General features: G+C 39.8%; 1 protein-coding gene across 2 annotated transcripts in view; it reads left to right on the top strand.

Moving 5' to 3' along the window:
- LOC140127533 (lamin-B3-like) overlaps positions 1 to 19859 on the top strand; it is a 30290-nt gene extending 10431 nt beyond the window's left edge. Inside the window, exons 5-12 of one of the 2 annotated variants that reach the window (XM_072148341.1) lie at positions 961 to 1095; positions 3501 to 3626; positions 5309 to 5529; positions 7109 to 7337; positions 7575 to 7682; positions 11693 to 11812; positions 12368 to 12463; positions 17435 to 19859. In XM_072148341.1, the coding sequence (XP_072004442.1) occupies positions 961 to 1095; positions 3501 to 3626; positions 5309 to 5529; positions 7109 to 7337; positions 7575 to 7682; positions 11693 to 11812; positions 12368 to 12463; positions 17435 to 17473 (1074 nt within the window). In that variant the 3' untranslated portion in view covers positions 17474 to 19859. The remainder of the gene's footprint in view (positions 1 to 960; positions 1096 to 3500; positions 3627 to 5308; positions 5530 to 7108; positions 7338 to 7574; positions 7683 to 11692; positions 11813 to 12367; positions 12464 to 17434) is intronic. The other variant, XM_072148342.1, reaches the window with a different exon arrangement.
- The last annotated feature ends 1913 nt before the right edge of the window (positions 19860 to 21772 follow it).

The following is a 21772-nucleotide window of genomic DNA, read 5'->3' as shown; positions in this document are numbered from 1 at the left end:
TGTATTTATAATCCGATTTTTTTTGTAAAAATAAACTTTATACTGTAGGTGAAAGCAGACAATTGCCCTATATTTAAACTTGTATTAACCACTTAACAATGTGTGACATATTAGTACATCACATGTCTGCTGCGGGTTTATGGAGAGGGATCACTGGTCTTCTCCATACAAGGTGTGTGTGTTTGCTGCATTTTGCAGCAAACACCCACTGGTAACACCCACGATCTGTGCTAGCAGCTTTGCGCCACCATCTTGGCTCATTGTAAGACCCGAAGCTATGTAGTTTTGTTTTTTTTTTTTTTGTTTTTTTACAATGCCAATAGCACATTGTAATACATGAACAGTAAAGAGCCTGTATACGGCCATACTGTAGCATGCCAGTATCAACCAGATAACCTAGGGTTAAAGTACCCTAGGGGGTCTTAAACTTAAAAAAAAATGTTTTAATTATTTTTTTTAAATTTAAAAAAAACCTAAAAATTTAATTCGCCCCCTTACCCTAGATCGGATATAAAAATAAATAGTAAAAATTAAAAATCATAAACTTGTTAGGCATGGCCGTGTCCAAAAATTTGTAATCTATCAAAAAATAATAAATATATATATTCCCAGCGTTTAACACCGTAACGGAAAATAACTCCCAAATATCCAAACCGATACTTTTTCGCCATTTTGCAACATTTGAAAAAATATGAAGTGATCAAAAGATCGTTATAGTCCTTAAAATGGCAATGAAAAGTAATCTCAACTTGCAAAAAATGACATGATCCATACACCAAAGTATGAAAAGGTTATTATCACCAGAAGATGAATTTTTTTATTTTTTTGCACACAAGGTTTTTAATTTTTCTATATGTATTAAAACCAGTTGTGAACTTTGCCTTAATATTGATGTGAAGTTTATTGGGGAGATAAGTCTAGTTATTCATTGTGGAAAATGTAAAATATTTATATCTGCAGATGTATTATTCAGGAGTTACTGTGATGGCTAAAGAGGTATTAGAGCAGCAACAAAGAGAAGATTTGGAATTAGAAAGCAGGTTGGTAGAGAGTGAGGTCCAAGGACAGATAGAGACACGAAAAGATGAAGACCAGGTACAGATCTATAGGATGAAAACTATATAAGTCTTTAAGCCATGAAAGTAAATGATGAGACTGCATCATAAGTTGACAATGGCCAGTCCTCCTGACTTTACTATAGAGGACTATATTTCTCTTATATAACTCTGAGAAGTGTACCCACGCTAATTGAATGGCAGATTTGTCCAACTTTAAATGTGTATTACCTGAAGTACGGAATCAATCACTGCGTATCGATGTACATTGCAGAGAATCTCTTACAGCAGGACAGAGAGAAAGCCTCTGCTTCATGGCCTCACACAATGCCCCCTCCAAAGCTCATTTCACACCAGCAGGTTTACTCCTTTTACTTACAAGACATACCAGATCACTGGACTGAATGGACATGCCGAGTTCAGTGATACGAGGGTCGTCCTGGAAGTGCACAGAGAGTTTGTCAGGTCAAAGGTAATAGGCTTAATACTTGTACCTATTTCCTATCTAAATTTTCTGAAGTTGCCGTTTTAAAGTTGCTCAAAATTTAGGTTAGTTGGCTTTGCTGGATTTATACATTTGTTGTTTGAATATGCAGGTAAGTTTTTGCAGTTCTGTTCTGCACTCTTTACGACATTCAAGAAAGTTGCAGAATAATTTTATTAATGTTTTTTGTTGCTAGAATTAGAAGAAAAATAAAAATGTGAAAAAATATGCCTTCTGTCACTTTCCATTAGTTCTTTTAAAAAATAATCAGCAAAATTGTATTGACCTTTTACATAAAATGTTTTCTGCAATAAATATGGACATAGTCACCTTTCCAGGTTCAGAGATAGTTGCAGAGGATGCATGTACTCTTGCAAAGTGTCTAAGCATTTTCTGCTTTCTGGCTTCAGCTAATCCTCCAGGGGGGCTCACTTCAGACAGTCACATCTCCTGATCCCTGGCACCTAGAACCACAATTCTAGTGTCATACTAGAGGAGAATCTCCTGTTTCTAGGTGTCAGTTCAAGAGAGCCATTTGAAGTTGGTCATGATGTCTATACACATGCTATCTGCAATTAGGACGTTTATGGCAGGGATAAATTGAGCATTATGCATTTACTGTCACATAGGGCTGTATTGCATCCAGAAAATGTTGTAAAACACCAATATTGGTATTTGAAGGCTGTCCCATAAGGCTCTGTTAATGTAGTGTTATTTGTAACTTACAGTGTGCTGTAGGCTTTTAACCATATTTTGAGCCTGGAATCTGCTTTGGATATAATTAATGTTGGATTTCCTGCATGTGGACATTGCAGAACAGCGAGAGTGTTTTGAATTTTTTTTTTTTTTTTTTTTAATTTACACCAATCACTCAACCCGTATTTCAAAGATGTTTGGTGCAAGGAAATCCAGTAATTTTTTTTTTTTTTTTTTTTTTTTTTTTTTTAAATTTCCTGCCATTTTTGTTTAATCTATTTTTGTTCTACAGTCATCTGTACCTGAATATCCAGGTAAATTTTTGTAGTTCTCAATTTTATCTATGCTTTTTTTTTTTCTCCATAACATGAGACTTTAACCTGATAGGATAGTTTTAGGATTAATGAAATGATTTTTCTTTTGCGTTGACCTAGAAATTAATAAAAAAAATTTCAAGTTTTCCCATTAGTTTTTTTTTAGTAGGCAGTAAAATTTAATAAAATATAATACAGTTTACAATTATGTACTGCGTCAATCCATCACCCTTCTCCAGGTTCATATGCAGTGTGCGCATGTACTGTCTCAGCCCTGTCTCCTTGCAGTTCCTTCTCTATTCAGCCTTAAGCTGACAGGCTGGAGGGTGACTTATTTCAAATGGCTATACCATCTGAACCGTGGCACCTAGAAACAGAGTTCTGGTGTCATTTTGAGTAGGAGAATCGCCCCATTAAGATCAGTTTTGTGTTTCTTGCTGACAGAAAACAAGATATCCACTGTTAGAAAAGCAGCACCCACCGCCGGTTGTAACTTTGACTACACCTTTTAACAGTTGGTTATGTGATCCCAAAAAATACATTGATGCAGAATGTTCAGGAGGTATAGGAGTTTGAAGCGTGCCACTGCCATGACGTCTATGCACATGCTAATATGGATCTTTAACAATGCAATTATTTTGGGTTGCTATAAAATAATCTTTATATAGTCCCACCCTATCCTGCAGCGCTTTACAGATCATGGGGTATATGTGCTAATAAAATAAGACATTACAGAGCAATGATGATATTTGATGAAATGGTAAGAATGAGGGGCCAGCTCAGGAGCTGACAATCTACCATTACTCACAGAACAATGTATTAAAGTGTCACTGTGCACAGATGTTAAAAAAAAAAAAAAAAAAATGATTTATCCGATATGACATATTCTGATATATATTATTGTTCTGTATTTCCATATAACTGTTGGTAAATCTTCTGAATATCTTACAGCTGGAGAATGCGCAACTTGCGGCTGCAAAGAACAGCGATTATGCGAGTGCAACAAGAGAAGAGATTGTGTCTTCAAAACTCAGAATTGATACAATGTCCTCACAGCTGAGTCAATATCAAAAGCAGGTACTGCCCCATTTCTGGAGAGGTACAATCTGGGGCTCGGAGGAGGATTTATTAGAAGTGAAAATGTGTGTAACTAAATGTTTGAAACTGTGTTTTATCAGAAATAAATTGTAGAAAAATAGGTAAAAAAAAGTTCAATAGTCAACAAAAAGTTGCTTAAAGGGGTTTTCTGGGAGTTAAAAAAAAACATGGCTGCATTCTTCCAAAAGCTGAGCCACTTTTGATATTGGTTTGTGCAGGTTTCGCATCTCAAGTGTATACAAATGTTGCGCTAAGTTGTGATATTAGACACTATCAATGATCAGGTGTGGATGTTTTGGGTTTTTTTTTATGTTTTTCAAACCTTTCAATTTTCTAGTGTCTTCATTACAAAGTCATTTGATTGCCTTGCATTCTGAGGCTGCATTCACATGCTGCTGTTTATGATGAGGCAGATGTTAAGCAGTTTTAAACTACAGTCTACAGTACCATGTGCAGTTTCCTCATTTAAAAATGTAAAATGCATTTATTGAATAGGGGAGGCAAATTTACTTAAAGGGGTAATCCTTTTTCAGCAAATAATCTTATTTGTATAATGAAAAGTATTTTCCATGATCACAAATTAAAACTGCACTGAAAGAAGAATCAAAATTGAATTCAATTGTTAGTGATTTAGTTTTAACCGCAACATGTGTACACACCCTTAAATAGCTATTCAGTGCCATATTCTTCAGGTGAGTAAGGGGTTAAAGGGAACCTGTTATCAGAAAATGACTCAATTAGACCACTAACAGTATGTTATCGAATAACTTATCACCTTCCAGATCATGTTTCTTTCAGTGTCGTGGCATCATCCAGAGAAACCACTTTAAGTGAAATGTGAACTGGTTGTATAAAATCAGGGAGCTGGAGAACTTGACACTGAAGTCAAGCTCTCCTCTCATCAGAAAGCTTCCTGTGCTGTAATAGGCTGTCCTACATCCAGGGACATCATAACCTGCTCTACAGATGTCTGATGAATGTCAGTTACCGTATAGGGGCCATTGTGGTGGGGAGAGCTGGACTTCAGACATTGCACTTCAAAGTTATTTTTTTCAATAATGCCACCACAATAGACCGTGCTCTGTAAGGTGACAACATATTTGTAGTTGACTTGGCTGTCTATTGTATATGGACTTTGCATTCATTTTTGAAGTAGTTATCGAATATTTGTCTGAGTTCATCCTGTCCAAACATCAGTGCTTGTATTGTGGTAGCTAAAGGATGAGATGAGAGATTACCAGCAGCTTTAATGGGATGCATGTAGGGCAGTAGCTGGCACCGAATACTAGCACTTACAAATACTGCTCCAAAATACTGACAGAATTGCCCTTGGTATTTCACAAGAGTCCAAAAAACATTTTTTTCTATTTTCACAGTAATCTTTAATGTTTGTCCATTTTATGGAAATATTGAACACCTTTTTATTTAAGGCAAATTATTTTCAAGCAAACGGTGATCAGATATCAGAAAGAGCTGTGTGCTAGTCTCTGCATGGATATGCTCCGGCTACGGCACTACCTTATCTCGCTCTGGTTACACCATTGACCTCCCCGCGCGGTATCCAGAGCATATGACTTTACTGGGAGCGCCTGCACACAAAACAATAGTCTTCCACCAGGTGAATGGGATGAAGTAATTTGCTGAATGTAATTCTTTGGCAGAACTCTGCGCTGGAGAACAAGGTGAGAGAGTTACAGGAGATCCTGGACCGCGCACAAGATATGCATCGAAGACAAATGTCGGAGAAGGACAGAGAAGTGGCCGACATGAGGCATAAACTGCAGACACAACTGGAAGAATATGAGCAGTTACTGGACGTCAAACTAGCGCTAGATATGGAGATAAATGCATACAGAAAGATGCTGGAAGGAGAAGAGCAGAGGTACCCCTTCACTTTATAAACCAGTAATAAGCTATTGTCTTGGCAAAGTAATTAGCGGGGAGGAAATAGTTAAGTGCATAAAAATGTTATTCCTTTTAACAGTGTAGGCTCACTGTAAGGCCTCATGCACACGACTGTATGGTCTTTTCTGTTCTATATATACGGCTGTATTCTGCCCGTAAATACAGGACGTATTGTAACAGTATGGCAACATATTGCACCGTATCTTTATAAAATACAGTGGGCTGGCAGATGGTGGATGGCTGACTATTGGCTGGCTGACAGAATGCACTTCCCACTGGTTCTGGATACTGCACGTATATACGGCAGCATACAGCGCACAGCCGTATGCAGCAAGTATTTAGCCCATATTTTATACGTTCCCGTTGACTTTTATGGGCCATATGGAATGGAAATACAGTGGAAAATAGGACATGCTCTATATTTTTATATGGCTCACTTACGGTGCGCTGGACAATACGGCCATGTACAAGTATAGCCGTATTGCCCATTGGAATGCATGGGGCTGTCTATACAGCCATTTTTATACGGTCGTATTCACGGGGCCTAACGCTATGTCTTTGTTTACGCACATTATTGCTTGACTGGTCAGCATATTGTTGAGTTTCCCCCAAACTACAGAAACTGGTGAAAAATAACCAGCCACTGCTGCCTTTTCACGTGACGTGGGGTGCAACTGTGCGGGTTAATTTGCCCTACTCAAACTTGCGCTCACCTTTCACTCAGGACACAAATTGAGCATAAATCACACCTCCTACAGCTCCAGCACCAGACCTGCTGCCACCACTTATTGCAATTCCAATAAGTATCCCACTCTACATCCACTCTTGCTTCTCAAGCAGTCACCTTGTCACACCACTAGACGTGCACACTCAGCACTTTAGCAGTAACACAGCTAACCACACTTTACAAGGCTATGAGTTCGCAGAGCATACAGGGACCAAAATTTAAAGTGAAAAGCTTTAATTACAAAAAGTTGTTCAGTGCATCAAAAGATGTTAAAAGCAAACAAAAGAATTGCATAATAAAATGACACACAACACGGCAAAACGGTTATAAAATAAAAAGGGAGAAAAATAACAAACTTACAACTTAAAGTAAATCCTGATTCCCTGGAGGTGGGAGAAATATGGAACACCCAGCTTGTCAAGCAGCCCCCATAGAGTGAACACCATATGTATTTCCTATTGTTTTATATCTTCAGTTTGGTTCAGGTTTCAGAACCTCCCACAGGGTCATTCAGGATTGGGCAAAGTGTTAATGAGGGGGGAGAGTCCAGGAATATTTAAACAGTTCTTTGTTTCCGAATCCCTAGATGCAAGGATGGGGGTAGGTGCAGTGAAGAGATGACCAAAAGGCTTTTGAGGTCACCACAGAACATTCTGCAGGTCAGGGTTTATCAGGTTATAAGGATCTCCAGGATGTTGTAAAGAGGCCTGGATGCTTCAATAGATGCCATATATTTCAACAAAGTTTGTAATTGCCCTGTAGTTAAACAAATCTTATACAGTCACGATTAATATATCCTTGACACTGTTGCTCTATCTCCATTATGTAGGTTGAAGCTGTCTCCTAGTCCATCTCAGAGAAGCACAGTTTCTAGGAGCAGCGTAAGTCAGACAAGTCGATTGCTTCGTGGTAAGAAGAGAAAGTTGGAAGCAAGTGAAAGAGGAGAGAGCAGACCCGGCTATAAGATAGTTCAGGAGGCCTCTTCTTCTGGACCAGTATCTATAGAAGAAATAGACCTGGAAGGAAAGTTCTTGAGGATTTTGAACAATTCAGATGAGGTATTATATGCAGCGCACATATGGATCTAATGTCCATTCTACACATTGTGGCATTTGTTCTCATGGAGTAGTTGCATTCTGTGTTCTTTTGTTCTTCTCTCCTGAGTGCCCAAATAGCCGCAGGCGTCCAGGGCTAGAGTGCAATATTTGTAGTGGTGTGGAGCATATCTGTAATGCATATATTTCAGTGCTACAAGAGGATACTTTCTGATGATATCTGGTGTATACTATATGCAGGATCAGCAGCTAAGCGGCTGGACCCTTACAAGACAGCATGGAAGCCTCCCTGAAATTGGATTTAAGCTTCCTGGACGATTTATTCTGAAAGCTGGACAACATGTAACTGTGAGTAGTAGTTGTATAATGGAGAGCAGTGCCGAGAGTAAAAGTGTTCTGTGTTACAGTTGTTAGTACACTGTTAGCAGCAGTAGTAACTGCATCAGATTGTTAAGGTTAGGGCCAGAAAAGAATACGTGTATACTGTATACTACTTCATCTCTGTATACATTTCTTCACGCTTTCAATACCTAACCTGATGTTCAGTGAGGGTCAGCCTGTGAGCTGAATCTTGTGGTGGCTGTATGTATGTATTTATGTCCCTCTAAGGAAAGACGCACATGACAGTGAGAATGGTGCGTTCTGCCCATTTTTGAGTACCTGGAACAAAGCTGTGCTAAATGCAATACTTTTTAATTGGATAACTGCTTAGGATTATATTATATTATATATTATATATTATATTATATTATTTCCTACAAGTAGTATTCAACCCCCTGCAGGTTTGATAAGAAGCAAATAAGTTAGAGCCTTCAAACTTCTTCAAACAAGAGCAGGATTTATTAACGGATGCATAAATCTTATAAACCAAAAAGTTATGTTGCTCAGTTAAATTCTAATAAATTTTAAACATAAGTGTGGGTCAATTATTATTCAACCCCTCAAACCACCAGAATTCTGTTTGGTTCCCCTAAAGTATTAAGAAGTAGTTCAGGCACAAAGAACAATGAGCTTCACATGTTTGGATTAATTATCTGTTTTTCTAGCCTTTTCTGACTATTTAAGACCCTCCCCAAACTTGTGAACAGCACTCATATATGGTCAACATGGGAAAGACAAAGGAGCATTCCAAGGTCATTAGAGACAAGCTCGTGGAGGGTCACAAGGCTGGCAAGGGGTACAAAACCCTTTCCAAGGAGTTGGGCCTACCTGTCTCCACTGTTGGGAGCATCATCCGGAAATGGAAGGCTTATGGAACTACTGTTAGCCCTCCAGGCCTGGACAGCCTTTGAAAGTTTCCTCCCGTGCCGAGGCCAGGCTTGTCCGAAGAGTTAAGGTTAACCCAAGGACAACAAGGAAGGCGCTCCGGGAAGATCTCATGACAGTGGGGACATTGGTTTCAGTCAATACCATAAGTAACGCACTCCACTGCAATGGTCTCCGTTCCAGAAAGTTACCTTTACTTTCAAAGCGTCATGTCAAGGCTTGTTTACAGTTTGCTCATGATCACTTAGAGGACTCAGAGATGGATGGCACTGACTGGATGGCACTGCATACGACCCCAAGAATACCATCCCTACAGTCAAGCATGGTGGTGGCAGCATCATGCTGTGGGGCTGCTTCTCAGCCAAGGGGCCTGGCCATCTGGTCCGCATCCATGGGAAGATGGATAGCACGGCCTACTTGGAGATTTTGGCCAAGAACCTCCGCTCCTCCATCAAGGATCTTAAGATGTCGTCATTTCATCTTCCAAGACAATGACCCAAAGCACACAGCCAAGAAAACCAAGGCCTGGTTCAAGAGGGAAAAAATCAAGGTGTTGCAGTGGCCTAGTCAGTGTCCTGATCTTAACCCAATTGAAAACTTGTGGAAGGAGCTCAAGATTAAAGTCCACATGAGACACCCAAAGAACCTAGATAACTTGGAGAAGATCTGCATGGAGGAGTGGGCCAAGATAACTCCAGAGACCTGTGCCGGCCTGATCAGGTCTTATAAAAGACGATTATTAGCTGTAATTGCAAACAAGGGTTATTCCACAAAATATTAAACCTAGGGGTTGAATAAAAAATGACCCACACTTTCATATTTAAAATTTATTAAAATATAACTAAGAAACATTACTTTTTGGTTTGTAAGATTCATGCATCTGTTAATAAATCCTGCTCTTGTTTGAAGCTTGAAGGCTTTAACTTATTTGCTTCTTATCAAACCTGCTAAATCTGCAGGGGGTTGAATACTACTTGTAGGCACTGTGTATATATTATATTATATCTGTACCTATACCGTTTGGCTGATCCACCAGAACATGTACTAGTCACAACTGTTTTTCATGGATCTCTTATAGTTAATGAGGATCAGTGAAAAATCGATTCTAGGCTGTTGTGAATCAGCTGTGGAAAAACATAAGTTGATATGTTTTTCATGGCTGAATTTTGCCATGTACTTTTTTTTTTTTCTTTTTTTTTTAATAAACCTTTATTACAGATTGTAATACATACAAGAAAGAAAAACATAAGTCACATATCTACAAAGAAAAATAATCACTCTTATGATAGATATATAAGATCATGGTTCCCTTCCTTTCCATAACCCATCCCGTTCACCTCTGACCTAACCACTATGGCATTCTAGATATCTGATGCCAGAGTCACTGGCTAGTGTGGCCGATGATTACAGTGCTTGGTATCGGGAAGAGAGGACATGTCCACAGCCTGGCAGGTCTCCAGCAGGTGGTGTGTGCAAGAAAATGGAGGCTGAAAGCGTAGGTTTCTCCCTGGGGCAACCCCAAGGTGTGGAGAATGGAGCATCCTTGGTGGTATACAGCCTGATCCAGGGATCACTCAGAGGCACGTTGATGAACTTGCAGTTCCTAATTGGCAACAGCCAAAACGGCAGCAAAACTTCAGCTGAATTGGAGGTAGCTGGTTGGATCTCGGGTCCTCAGGAAGGTGTGTACGCAGCCTGGTAGATAGCTTGAGGCTGGGCTAAGAGTTTTGGAGCAGAGTCCTTGAGTTGGAGCTCTACTTTTGGTCTGGTGGCAGGGCAACATGCCACAGAGACGCCTTCTTCCTGGTCCCGAAGTAGAGCTGGAGAACCAACAACAAGCTCAGAAACCCCTGCGCTCTCCCACCCACAAGGGGTTTTTATAACATCCCATGTGAGGTAGCAAACCATTTGTCCAACCAACTTGCTCCTACCTTTACAGTATCACAGAGCATATAATTGGACAATTAAATTAACCCTTTGCTCCCAGGCAGAGACTTACAGCTCCATACTAGATTTCCATGCTGGAAACCCCCTAGTGAGGTGATCAGGCTCACCAGGCAGCTCCTGACATGGCAAGGGGCCAATTTCACAACACCTAACTAACACTTTGCATCAGCACGGGTGTTGCACTTTCCTATTGTACTTCTATCTCTGTTAATTTTTTTATATAGTTTATCTGCTTGATCTAGAGTTGATGGTTTTTTTATGTAAATAAAAATATGGCCTGAGCTGTAATAAAATATACCCGGCCATGGGTCATTGGTTATTTTATTTTTTTATCCTATTGAAATTTACCATATATACTCGAGTATAAGTCAAGGCACCTAATTTTACCACCACAAACTGGGAAAACTTATTGACTCGAGTGTAAGCCTAGGGTGGGAAAAGCCAGCCAGTCCCCTGTAGTATATAGCCAGTCCCCTGTAGTATATAGCCAGCCCCCTGTAGTATATAGCCAGCCCCCTGTAGTATATAGCCAGCCCGAACATTTAAAAAATGAGTACTCGCCATCCCTACGCCCCTGCTGACATCCTAATTTGTGTGCCAGCCACAGTACGGTTCAAAGCGATAAACTAGACATAAAAAACATAAACAAACAAAGGAAACAGATATATTCTCTATTTGACTGAAGAAGAGGTCTTATCCTTTTGGCAGCTATTACTTTCCTAACTTGCTAAAGAGAACGCTGAATGCTTCCTAAACTCCCACATCATATGTAAAATACCTGCAGATTCCATACCACAGTTTCTGATCATTTGAGGTGACGTATATGCCATATGAAGCAGTAAAAGATGACATATTATGGGCCTCCCTTGGATACAGAATAGGTACTGCCTAAAATCCTTCTGACAATTGCTCATCTGTTATAGGACCTATTTCGCTTATCTTCACATTTAATAGGTATTTCTTTCATGGAATCATTCAGCAAGAGTGGTCACTGGTAACGGTGCAAATTCTGCACCAGGCAGGGCTTGGCATAAAATTGTGTGCCAGCACAGCCGCAATTCTGACTACTTCAGGATTTATCCATCGCACTTTGTCTTAAATGTTTGATGTGCTCTCAGTCCTCTCCATGTATGTGTTTCCCATAGATATGGGCAGCAGGCGCAGGAGCCATTCACAAACCTCCCACGGATTTTGTATGGAAAACACAAAAATCTTGGGGAACTGGGGATGATGTGAAAGTTACACTATTGGATTCTACTGGTGAGGTAAGAATTAACCTGCTGTTACAAAATTTGTTGCTTATTTCTTTCTATACTGAACAGTTTACTTGAAGCAGCATCCTGTAAAGTAGCTGAAGAAATGCTGCAAACCTCCTGATATCAGGAAAGAATCTAAGATCCTTTTAAGGGGTTGGCCACTTTACCTCATGTTATTGACAGGAATTTCTGGCTGATCAGGTAAAACACAGGAAGCTTCACTCTTACATATCAAGAAAACAGAGCAGATCTATTAATAGATGGATATTGGTAAATTACTGAATATCCTGCCGCCACATTTACATACTTATTTGGTGAGTGAAAGTGGCCAACCTCTTTTTAATGTTTGACGCATGCAAGTATTTACTAAAAGGGACATGCAGTGAGATGTATATATGTGTATATGTGTGTGTGCTCACAGTTCTGAAGTTGTAGAACACTTTCTAGAAGGACAATTGGTATATACATTCATCCAAGAAAAGTGATGAAAGCCTCCCATAATATTACTAAAAATTATGGAGTATTCTGTTTAAATGTTCTTCATGCAATTTTTTTTTCCCCCAGGAATGTGCTGAAAGGACTCTCTTTAGAGTAAGGAGAGAAGAAGGAGAAACTGATGAGGAATTTTTTGATGAGGAATTGGCAGAGTTTCGCTCCAAGGTAATTCATTCTTAGAAAAAAACCTAAGCACAAACCTATGTTTTTAAATATACCGTATTTTTCGGCCTATAAGGCGCACCAAAAATCCTTTAATTTTCTCAGAAATCAAGTGCGCCTTATAGGCCGGTGCGCCTTATATATGAACTTATACAGAAATGTAGCCACAGGGAACCCCACAGGAAAAACACCCTGGCTGAGGAGGGAAGGAGAAGGGGCAGAGGGAGATCGCTTAACCCATGATGCATTACCCTGCATTAACCCCCAGCAGCCATACCTCTGAGATCGGAGCTCTCTGACACGCTGAAGACAAGTTTCCCGGGAAGTGTAGCTGGCTTGTACTGTGCACAGGTCTGCCACCTGCTGGTCATTTTTAGGTACTGCATTTGATCCTGCGCCTTATACTCAAGTGCGCCTTATATATGAACCTAGATGTCTTAGCAGACATTTATTAGAGGTGCGCCTTATAGGCCGAAAAATACGGTACTGTATAATCAATCCGGTTTTTAATTAGACTTGACCCTCCTTTTTTCCATGTTTTGCACATTTTTAATGAAAATTCAGCCCAAAAGAAGGACAAAGAAATGCTGCTTAGTGTCATGATGCAGCCGGCAGGTGAGGGCCTGGTGTGGATTACATGTGCATGCTGCCACCTATCGCCAGTAACAAGCATGGTGCACGTGTAAATCATAAGGGTCTACATGTACAGACATGTGATCAGTCCGTGAACTGAAATCCTGATTACACTGCAGCTCTGCTGTTCAGCTGGAAAGCCGGTATTATTTGCATCAAAAATCTGTGGTTTATGGTGTCCTATCCTCTACACTGTAGTTGGGCTGTGAATTCCGGACAGCGAACGGTACGTGATTTCTGAAGTGACCACAGTGTTCTTTTTGCCTAAATTCTTTTAAGGTTGGAGGAGATTGATTTACTAGATTTATCACCTTACAGATCACATTTAACTTCTCATAAGATAATGGAATCAAAATTCACATACACTACAATTGTGTTCTCTGTGAAAACTCGTACTTTTATTAGTGGCTTTCTTTGCCACTCTGCCCCGAAGGCCGACATCCTGGAGTTGCCTCTTTACTGTAGAGGTTGACACTGGTGTTTGGTGGATATTATGCAATGAAGAACCTGCAAGGCATCTGTTTCTCAAACTAGAGACTCTAATGTACTTGTGTAGCGGGGCCTCCCACTTCTCTTTCTACTTTGGTTAGAGCCTGTTTGTGCTCTACTCTGAATGGAGTAGTACACAGTTTTAGGAAACCTTCAGTTTCTTCAGCATCTCTAATCTGCCAAACTGTAGTCAGCTGTGCTAGTGACGAAGGCCTATTTCAAAACCAGCATGTGTCACTTTATCCTGGTATAGGCTTTAACTTACCCAAGTGTTTGAGTTACATTTTGTACTTCAAAATGGTGGGAAATTTTGGTTGATATATGTAAGATTTATTAATGAAAAAAGGTGAATTTGGTAAACATTTTGAAAGAATTTGCTATTTTCAAACTTCAAAATGTTCTGTTTTTCAAACTGATAGTAACTAATTTTGGTAATAAGACTAACATTTGCCATATCTCAGCTTTGTGTTGGCGCCATTTTATAAGTGTCCTTTTGTTTTATTATGACACTAGAAAGATCACAAATCGAACAGCATTCTCTCAAATGTTCAAGAAAATTTTAGATTCAATTATTTTTAGGGACCATTTTATTTCTATAGGGGTTTTGGAAGTTCTGTTAATGGAAACCCCCCACATGTCACCCTGTTCTATTATTCTTCATGCGGCAACATTGACAAGAAATTTTCTTTTGGTCTCTGTTTTTACGTCTTTCAATGTACATTTCAATTACCCAGTTGGTTAAGGTGTAATTTTTTTCCGGGACGAGCTGATGTTTTCATTGCTACCATTTTGGGGACTGTGCAACCTTTAGATCATTTTTTTATTATGTTTTTTATGTGTTTCAAAACGGCAAAAAAATGTCGATTCGGACATTTGAGCGCATTTTTCTGTTACTGGGATCACCGCTGGGAATAAACGGTTTTATGTCTTTATAGATTGGACATTTTGGGATGCGGGATACCTAACATATTGTGTCTTTACTTTTTTCCACTTTTTTAATTTATTGTTTTATGTGTTAGGGGCTTTTGGGACATTTTTATGAATTTTATTTTTCATTTTAAATTTTTTTTTGTTTGCACTGTACTACAGTGCATTAGAAGTTTCAGCCTATGCATCTGCATAGGCTGACAGGCAGGCTGGACTGAGCCTGGCGGATGCCAATGGCAGACCTGATGACCTTCATTAGGTCCCCGGCTGTGTACACGGCACAATCGCATTGTGGGGTGCCGGGAGGATAGAGAGGAAGCACCCTCCCTCTGAAGGGTTGACAGCCGGATCGGAATGGAGTTCAGATCCGGACTGTCATATGACAGCCGGGGCACTGCTCCCCCCTGCAGAGGGGGGGGGGGGGGCTGCAGATCTAGAGTTAGGGTAGGCCGACTGGTTTCCCCATTTATCTAAGGTCTCCCTTAGTGATGGAAGAAATCTGTATGGGTAATAACTAAGGGGTTAAACCACTGAATTGGTTATTGGGAATTGGCCTATATACACCTATGTAGATATTGCATTTAAAAACAAGGTATTTGTAGCTAGAATAGTCATTTACCACATTAACAATGTATAGAGTGTATTTATGATTCATGCAATTTCATTGTGCTTTTCTTTCAAAAATAAGGAAATTTCCAAGTGACCCAAAACTTTTGAGCAGTAGTGTACTTCAAATAACCTGCGAGTAGACAATAAATGCTGTTTATTAACCTTGTATCATAATGATTCATTGACTTTCATTGTTTTGGTTTTAGTTCTTAAGTAAGCACCAGGAAAGCATCCAGCAGTTAGAAGTCTATGGTTCCAGAAAATTTTCAAATTCCATAGTGTTTTACAGATTATGTGGAACATATACACCTAAAATAAGACATTACAGAGTAATAACATAGTTATATAAAACAATTGGAATGAGGGCCTTGCTAACAAGAACTTAGTCTGAGGATGAGGGGGGTGACATAAGAGATGGATAAAAATGCTGCTGCTTGAACCAGTGATCAGCCACCATCTTATAATGAGTCCAAGGTTAATGGCACTGCAGGGTAGCCTGGAGTTTGATATCTGGTGTTTGCCGGATAAGATGGGGCGAATACACAGAATGGGTTAATAAAGATAGAGTTGAAGTTTTATGCAGTTAGCGAGTGTGATCGGCTTGCCTAAAGAGATGGGTTTTAAGCAAATGTTCAAAGCTTTGGAGACTGAGTATTAGTCTGACTGGGGTAGGACATTCCAGAGAATTGATGCAGTTCTGGAGACGTCCTGGAGATGAGTGGGAGGTTTGAATAAGGGAAGAGCATAATCTAATATCACTGGCAGATTGAAGAGCACGGGTTGGGCGATGGACTGATTGCCATCTCCTTCTGAATACAATTTAAAATAATAACCCACATCCACAAAGCTCTACATAATGCTGCACCTCAATATCTCTCCTCTCTCATCTCAGTCTATTGACTGGAGGCATCACTGTAGGGTTTGATCTGAAAGACCAGCCTGGCTGCTTCATTAATAATAGAACCTACCATGTACTGCAAACACAGGCTGAGTAGGCCATAAGATTTAATGGGAAGCATGACTGCTGGTCACTGATACAGGAATAATACGCATTTCTGCAAATGATAAAATTGACTTGTTTTGGGAAAGTAGGTTCTTATTTCTGCCATGTTTACTTTATATATCAGGTATTCTGGAGCTATTTTCCATAATGTTCTCGTAATCCAGAGGTATAGAAATATTCATTATTTCATTTTAGTACAGTTCCTGTGTCTGATATCCAAGAGGTTCTTTAAATAAAATGTACAATATTGTCCAAAAAGGATACATTTTATGTGACTGATGAAGAAAATGCATTGGCATACTGCGCATGTCAGCTCTAAGAATGATGGTGGTCTTGTATTGCAACCAACTACAGGGTTTGCTTCCAGATGGTGGCATTGCCGGTCAGTTGTAGAAATCTGTTTTTATTGTTAGGAATTGTTCCAATGTTAGAGATGACACAAGCTTTAATGTGGAATCTACATAGGATCACAAAGCTATAATTATTTTATGCGCGTCCATCATTTAATGTGAATTGTCCTCAGATCTTAACGGCTTAAGCACATGCGTGTCCATCACAAGATCATGGACAGATTTCTATCCACTGGAAGTAAACGCAGCAGCTTTCTATAGACAGACAGCAGAGATCTAAAAAAACCATGAGGAATTTATAGTGGTATATTGGAAATTAGTTTAACTTTCCTTACACAAACAATATCAATTATGTGTTGAAAGTACATATCATTGGTCTAAAACACAAATTCTTCTGCAAGTACCTGCTGTGGATTAAAGTAAACCTACCATGAGGAATCTGAAGTAGCTCTGATGGTAGATCCCTCCTGCCTGCCTCTGCCCTAATCTGTAATTTAATAATCCTGGAATCCAACCTAACTTGTTAAAAACTTTATTTTAGTAACATGAAACTATATAATCTTGATTGCAGAGGCTACTGGGGCCTGGAGTAGCCTTATCTCCCAGTGCCCAGCCAGGCTACTCCACGCCCCAGTAGCCTCTGCAGTTAATTTACATATGACTAAAATGAAGTTTTTAATAAGTTATATTAGGTTCCAGGACTATTAAATTACAGATTACGGCAGGGGCAAGCAGGAGGAATCTACCATCAGGTCTACTTCTGATGGTAAATTTATCAAAGCCTGGTTGTGAGGCTTTGTAGGATAACAGCTGACCATGCTTGAGGCGTCCTGCCAGACGTTTGAAAAAAAAAAAAATCCCTATCACATGGTAGGTTTCCTTTAAATGCCACCTTGCATATGACTGTCTAGATGTCTCCTGGCTCCCTATTATAGCTTTACTTGTAACCTTCTGCTTTTTCAGTCCCACCAGACAGTGGATCCCAGCTGCTCCATCATGTAATTGCAAAAGCTGAAGCGCCTCCTCTCCCGCCAATTCCAGAATTCCGTCAGTTTCTCGAAATACTTCATCCACTGGGTAGATTTTCTGTCAAGTTGTTTGTTAAATTATATATAGATTGGAAAATGAAGATTTTTGTGGCTGCTGGACATGTAAAGGTCTGAAGATCACTGTTCATTTCGGTGCTGCCCTCCGAGGAGTGTACACAGCGCACAATTTTGCACATACTGACAAAATTTATAGTGTTTCTAAATGTAAGAAAAATATTACTCTAAATATGAGTCTAATTCAGTGGGTGTTGTGGATCACTGTTCTATATGTGAGCAGAAATGGTGTTTTACAGTCCATAACCATGCGGACATGATTCTAGGCAATGTTCTGTTAGTTCTGCCTGCAATAATTTGATTTATTCTGGTTGTGTTAGCTGCTTATTTGGGCCCTTCCATTACTTAGGTCACCATTGTCGAAGAGCGGAGATAAAATGATTTCTGCATCTAAGTTTATTTCCACATTTTGAAGACACTGAATTTTTTTTGTGGATAAAAAAAATAAGTGTTTGTTTTGCACTGAGTTGCTGGAGTCATTTTGTTGTTTTTTTTCTTTTACGTCTTATAAATTTCCATTGTTCTACATTTCACGTGAAATTGATTGTTCTGTTATTTGTGTTTAGTGTTAGGTGGGAGGAAAGTAGTTGTATAATTGAAAGCATTAAAGTGGTTTTGTTAGTAAATGCCTTTAATGGGCAGACGGAGTGCCTGGAATAGAAACTGCCGATATAAGAGACTTTGTCCATCAAGGAGCTCTGAATGAGCCAAACATCTCGGTTGTTGGTTATATTTATTTTTACAGGTATTCCTCATTTCACAGTTTTAGGTATTTGTCTTTTGGAGCATGTTCTCAAATTTTGCTTTGTGCCAATCCTGTTTATACGTTGGCAATTGGGCATTAGGATATTGTAACTAGTTCTGCCTTTGCATAGTCCAAAATGGTCAGCACTGCTTTGTCAGCATTCATGTATTTGGAAAGCTTCAGATTTGTTTCTGTTCAGATTTTTGGTTTATCAAGAAAACTGTAAGTGAAGACAGCCCAACTACACGATTTCCAGATCCTTGAGGATTAATAGAATAGGAAAATGCCATTTTAATTGTCACTTCATCAGAAAATGCAATGACCACAAATGTGTTGCAATATCTGACTTTTCCTCTTTATCACCTTTTCCTTAGCCTTGATTTTTTTTGTTCCATATCCTTCTCATTGTATTTTGTCGTTCCATGATCCTTTCATGTTTTGTATAGGATTGGGTTTTCTTTACAGTAGCATTTTGTACCAGTTGATATTTTTTCCCAGAGATATTCAATCGCTCTTAGCAATAAAAAAAAAAAAAATACAAGTAAGGCCGGGTGCACACGAACATGTCCAGCCCTTGGAAACTGAATTGTACATGAAGTACTCCCTGTCCGCTGGCGGAACAGCAGCACCAGCTCTAAATTTGTTGTAGCCTTTGCTGAAGCTTTGCCAACAAACAGTCCTTGCATTATATTAGAAATATGATGCAAGGACTCTTTGTTGACCAAACTTCAGGACAGACGCTGTAACAAATTTATAGTCTGTGCTGCTGTTCGGCCAGCGCACAGGGAGCCTTTTCTTATGTAATGCGTTTCCGCAGGCTGAATATTTTTATGTGGAGCATGTGTAAGTAAGATTACTCTTGTCTACAGAAGTCCTGACTATGGTGGGTGTTACTGCAATGGAGTGGTTTGCTTAATCTGCATTATGTTGCTGGGGGTCATTCCAGTAAAAATCTAAACTGATACATCTTAAAGGGGTTTTGTAGCTTTATATAACCTGTACAAAGGAAAGGTGATGAGTATCGAAAGGGGGAGGGGGTGGGGGGTCTGACACTATAGTCACCCACCAATCAGCTAATTCCAGCACACTTTCTGTTCAGCTGATAGGTAGAGGTCTCAAATAATAATTTTAATGTGAAAAACTCCTTTAACATGGCAGAAGGTTGGAGGAGTATTGGCTGCATAGATTTGTTTTCTTCAAGTGTCTGTTTCCTAGATGTCTCCTTGGATATGACAAATCCTATAGTATAGTCTTGTAAGGTGCGGGCAGGACAGTTCTAAGCGTAAGCAACGCTCCCCTTCTGTTTTTGCTGGAAAGGTTTTCCTCTACTATTCTCACCATGGCTTGTGGGTGATTCTTTGTCAGAGCAAGAGAATCTGTGAAAGAAATCAACTGGAACTCTTAGTTTATTAGATACAATGCTGGTCTAAAATATTTTAAGATGTCATTCACAGTTATGTTATAGTGTTATATTTATTGTTGATTGTATATAACTTCTAGTTTTTTTCAGATAAAAAGTTAATAAAATATTTTGCCAGTTCATGTGTCCTAATTTTTTATCTTCTGGGTTTTGATAAAAAGCTATAATAGTGTGCAGCCTATAAGATGGAGGCGTCATGTCTATAAATAGGTCTAAAATTACTATATATTCTTATCAGTGATCTGTGCAAATTTACAGGATAATGTAAGTAAGATGGGCTACAAGCAGGAAAACCTAAGCTATAAGAAATGGTCTTTGTTAAAGAAACACTTTGGGTCTTTGGAGTTTTCTGGTTGTGGGGTGTGACCAACTAGTCTCCTAGATGAGCTGATGCCCCCAGGTTCTGCTGGTGTGGAGGGACCTCTAGTGACCTTAACAGTACATTACAACAGGCATGTGTGTGTGAAGGTGAGGAGTCACAATGAGCTACTTGAACCACAATTTGTTTTATGTAGTGAAGCCTATTTATAAAGTGTACACTCACCGGCCACTTTATTAGGTACACCTGTCCAACTGCTCGTTAACACTTAATTTCTAATCAGCCAATCACATGGCGGCAACTCAGTGCATTTAGGCATGTAGACATGGTCAAGACAATCTCCTGCAGTTCAAACCGAGCATCAGTATGGGGAAGAAAGGTGATTTGAGTGCCTTTGAACGTGGCATGGTTGTTGGTGCCAGAAGGGCTGGTCTGAGTATTTCAGAAACTGCTGATCTAATGGGATTTTCATGCACAGCCATCTCTAGGGTTTACAGAGAATGGTCTGAAAATGAAAAAACATCCAGTGAGCGGCAGTTCTGTGGGCGGAAATGCCTTGTTGATGCCAGAGGTCAGAGGAGAATGGGCAGACTGGTTCGAGCTGATAGAAAGGCAACAGTGACTCAAATTGCCACCCGTTACAACCAAGGTAGGCAGAAGAGCATCTCTGAACGCACAGTACGTCGAACTTTGAGGCAGATGGGCTACAGCAGCAGAAGACCACACCGGGTGCCACTCCTTTCAGCTAAGAACAGGAAACTGAGGCTACAATTTGCACAAGCTCATCGAAATTGGACAGTAGAAGATTGGAAAAACGTTGCCTGGTCTGATGAGTCTCGATTTCTGCTGCGACAATTTGGCGTCAACAACATGAAAGCATGGATCCATCCTGCCTTGTATCAACAGTTCAGGCTGGTGGTGGTGGTGTCATGGTGTGGGGAATATTTTCTTGGCACTCTTTGGGCCCCTTGGTACCAATTGAGCATCGTTGCAACGCCACAGCCTACCTGAGTATTGTTGCTGACCATGTCCATCCCTTTATGACCACAATGTCCCCTGTAACATCTGATGGCTACTTTCAGCAGGATAATGTGCCATGTCATAAAGCTGGAATCATCTCAGACTGGTTTCTTGAACATGACAATGAGTTCACTGTACTCAAATGGCCTCCACAGTCACCAGATCTCAATCCAATAGAGCATCTTTGGGATGTGGTGGAATGGGAGATTCGCATCATGGATGTGCAGCCGACAAATCTGCGGCAACTGTGTGATGCCATCATGTCAATATGGACCAAAATCTCTGAGGAATGCTTCCATCACCTTGTTGAATCTATGCCACGAAGAATTGAGGCAGTTCTGAAGGCAAAAGGGGGTCCAACCTTTACTAGCATGGTGTACCTAATAAAGTGGCCGGTGAGTGTATAAGATGGTGAAGAATTATTTTGCTACCCTTTGATTTTTTTTTTTTTTCTTTCATGTAGTAATTGAGGCATATTAAGATGCAGGAGGAGCTGAGCAAACTGAGGCTTTTGATAAAAAGATTCACTTCATCAATTATAGCTGATCTTTCAGAAGTTGGTCCTTTAAGTGACAGAATATTATTTAGTTAGAAAAGTGGAGCTCACTTAGTCTACATTTTCTCTGTGGACAATCAGCAGTTTTGACCATACATTGCTGCAGGCAGTGTTAGGCCTCATGCACACCTAGTGTCT

This window comes from Engystomops pustulosus, chromosome 4 (assembly GCF_040894005.1).
Source record: "Engystomops pustulosus chromosome 4, aEngPut4.maternal, whole genome shotgun sequence".
In the NCBI taxonomy this organism is placed as follows: domain Eukaryota; kingdom Metazoa; phylum Chordata; class Amphibia; order Anura; family Leptodactylidae; genus Engystomops; species Engystomops pustulosus.
The sequence above is the reverse complement of the archived record's forward strand: the minus strand, read 5'-3'. Positions and strand labels throughout refer to the sequence as shown.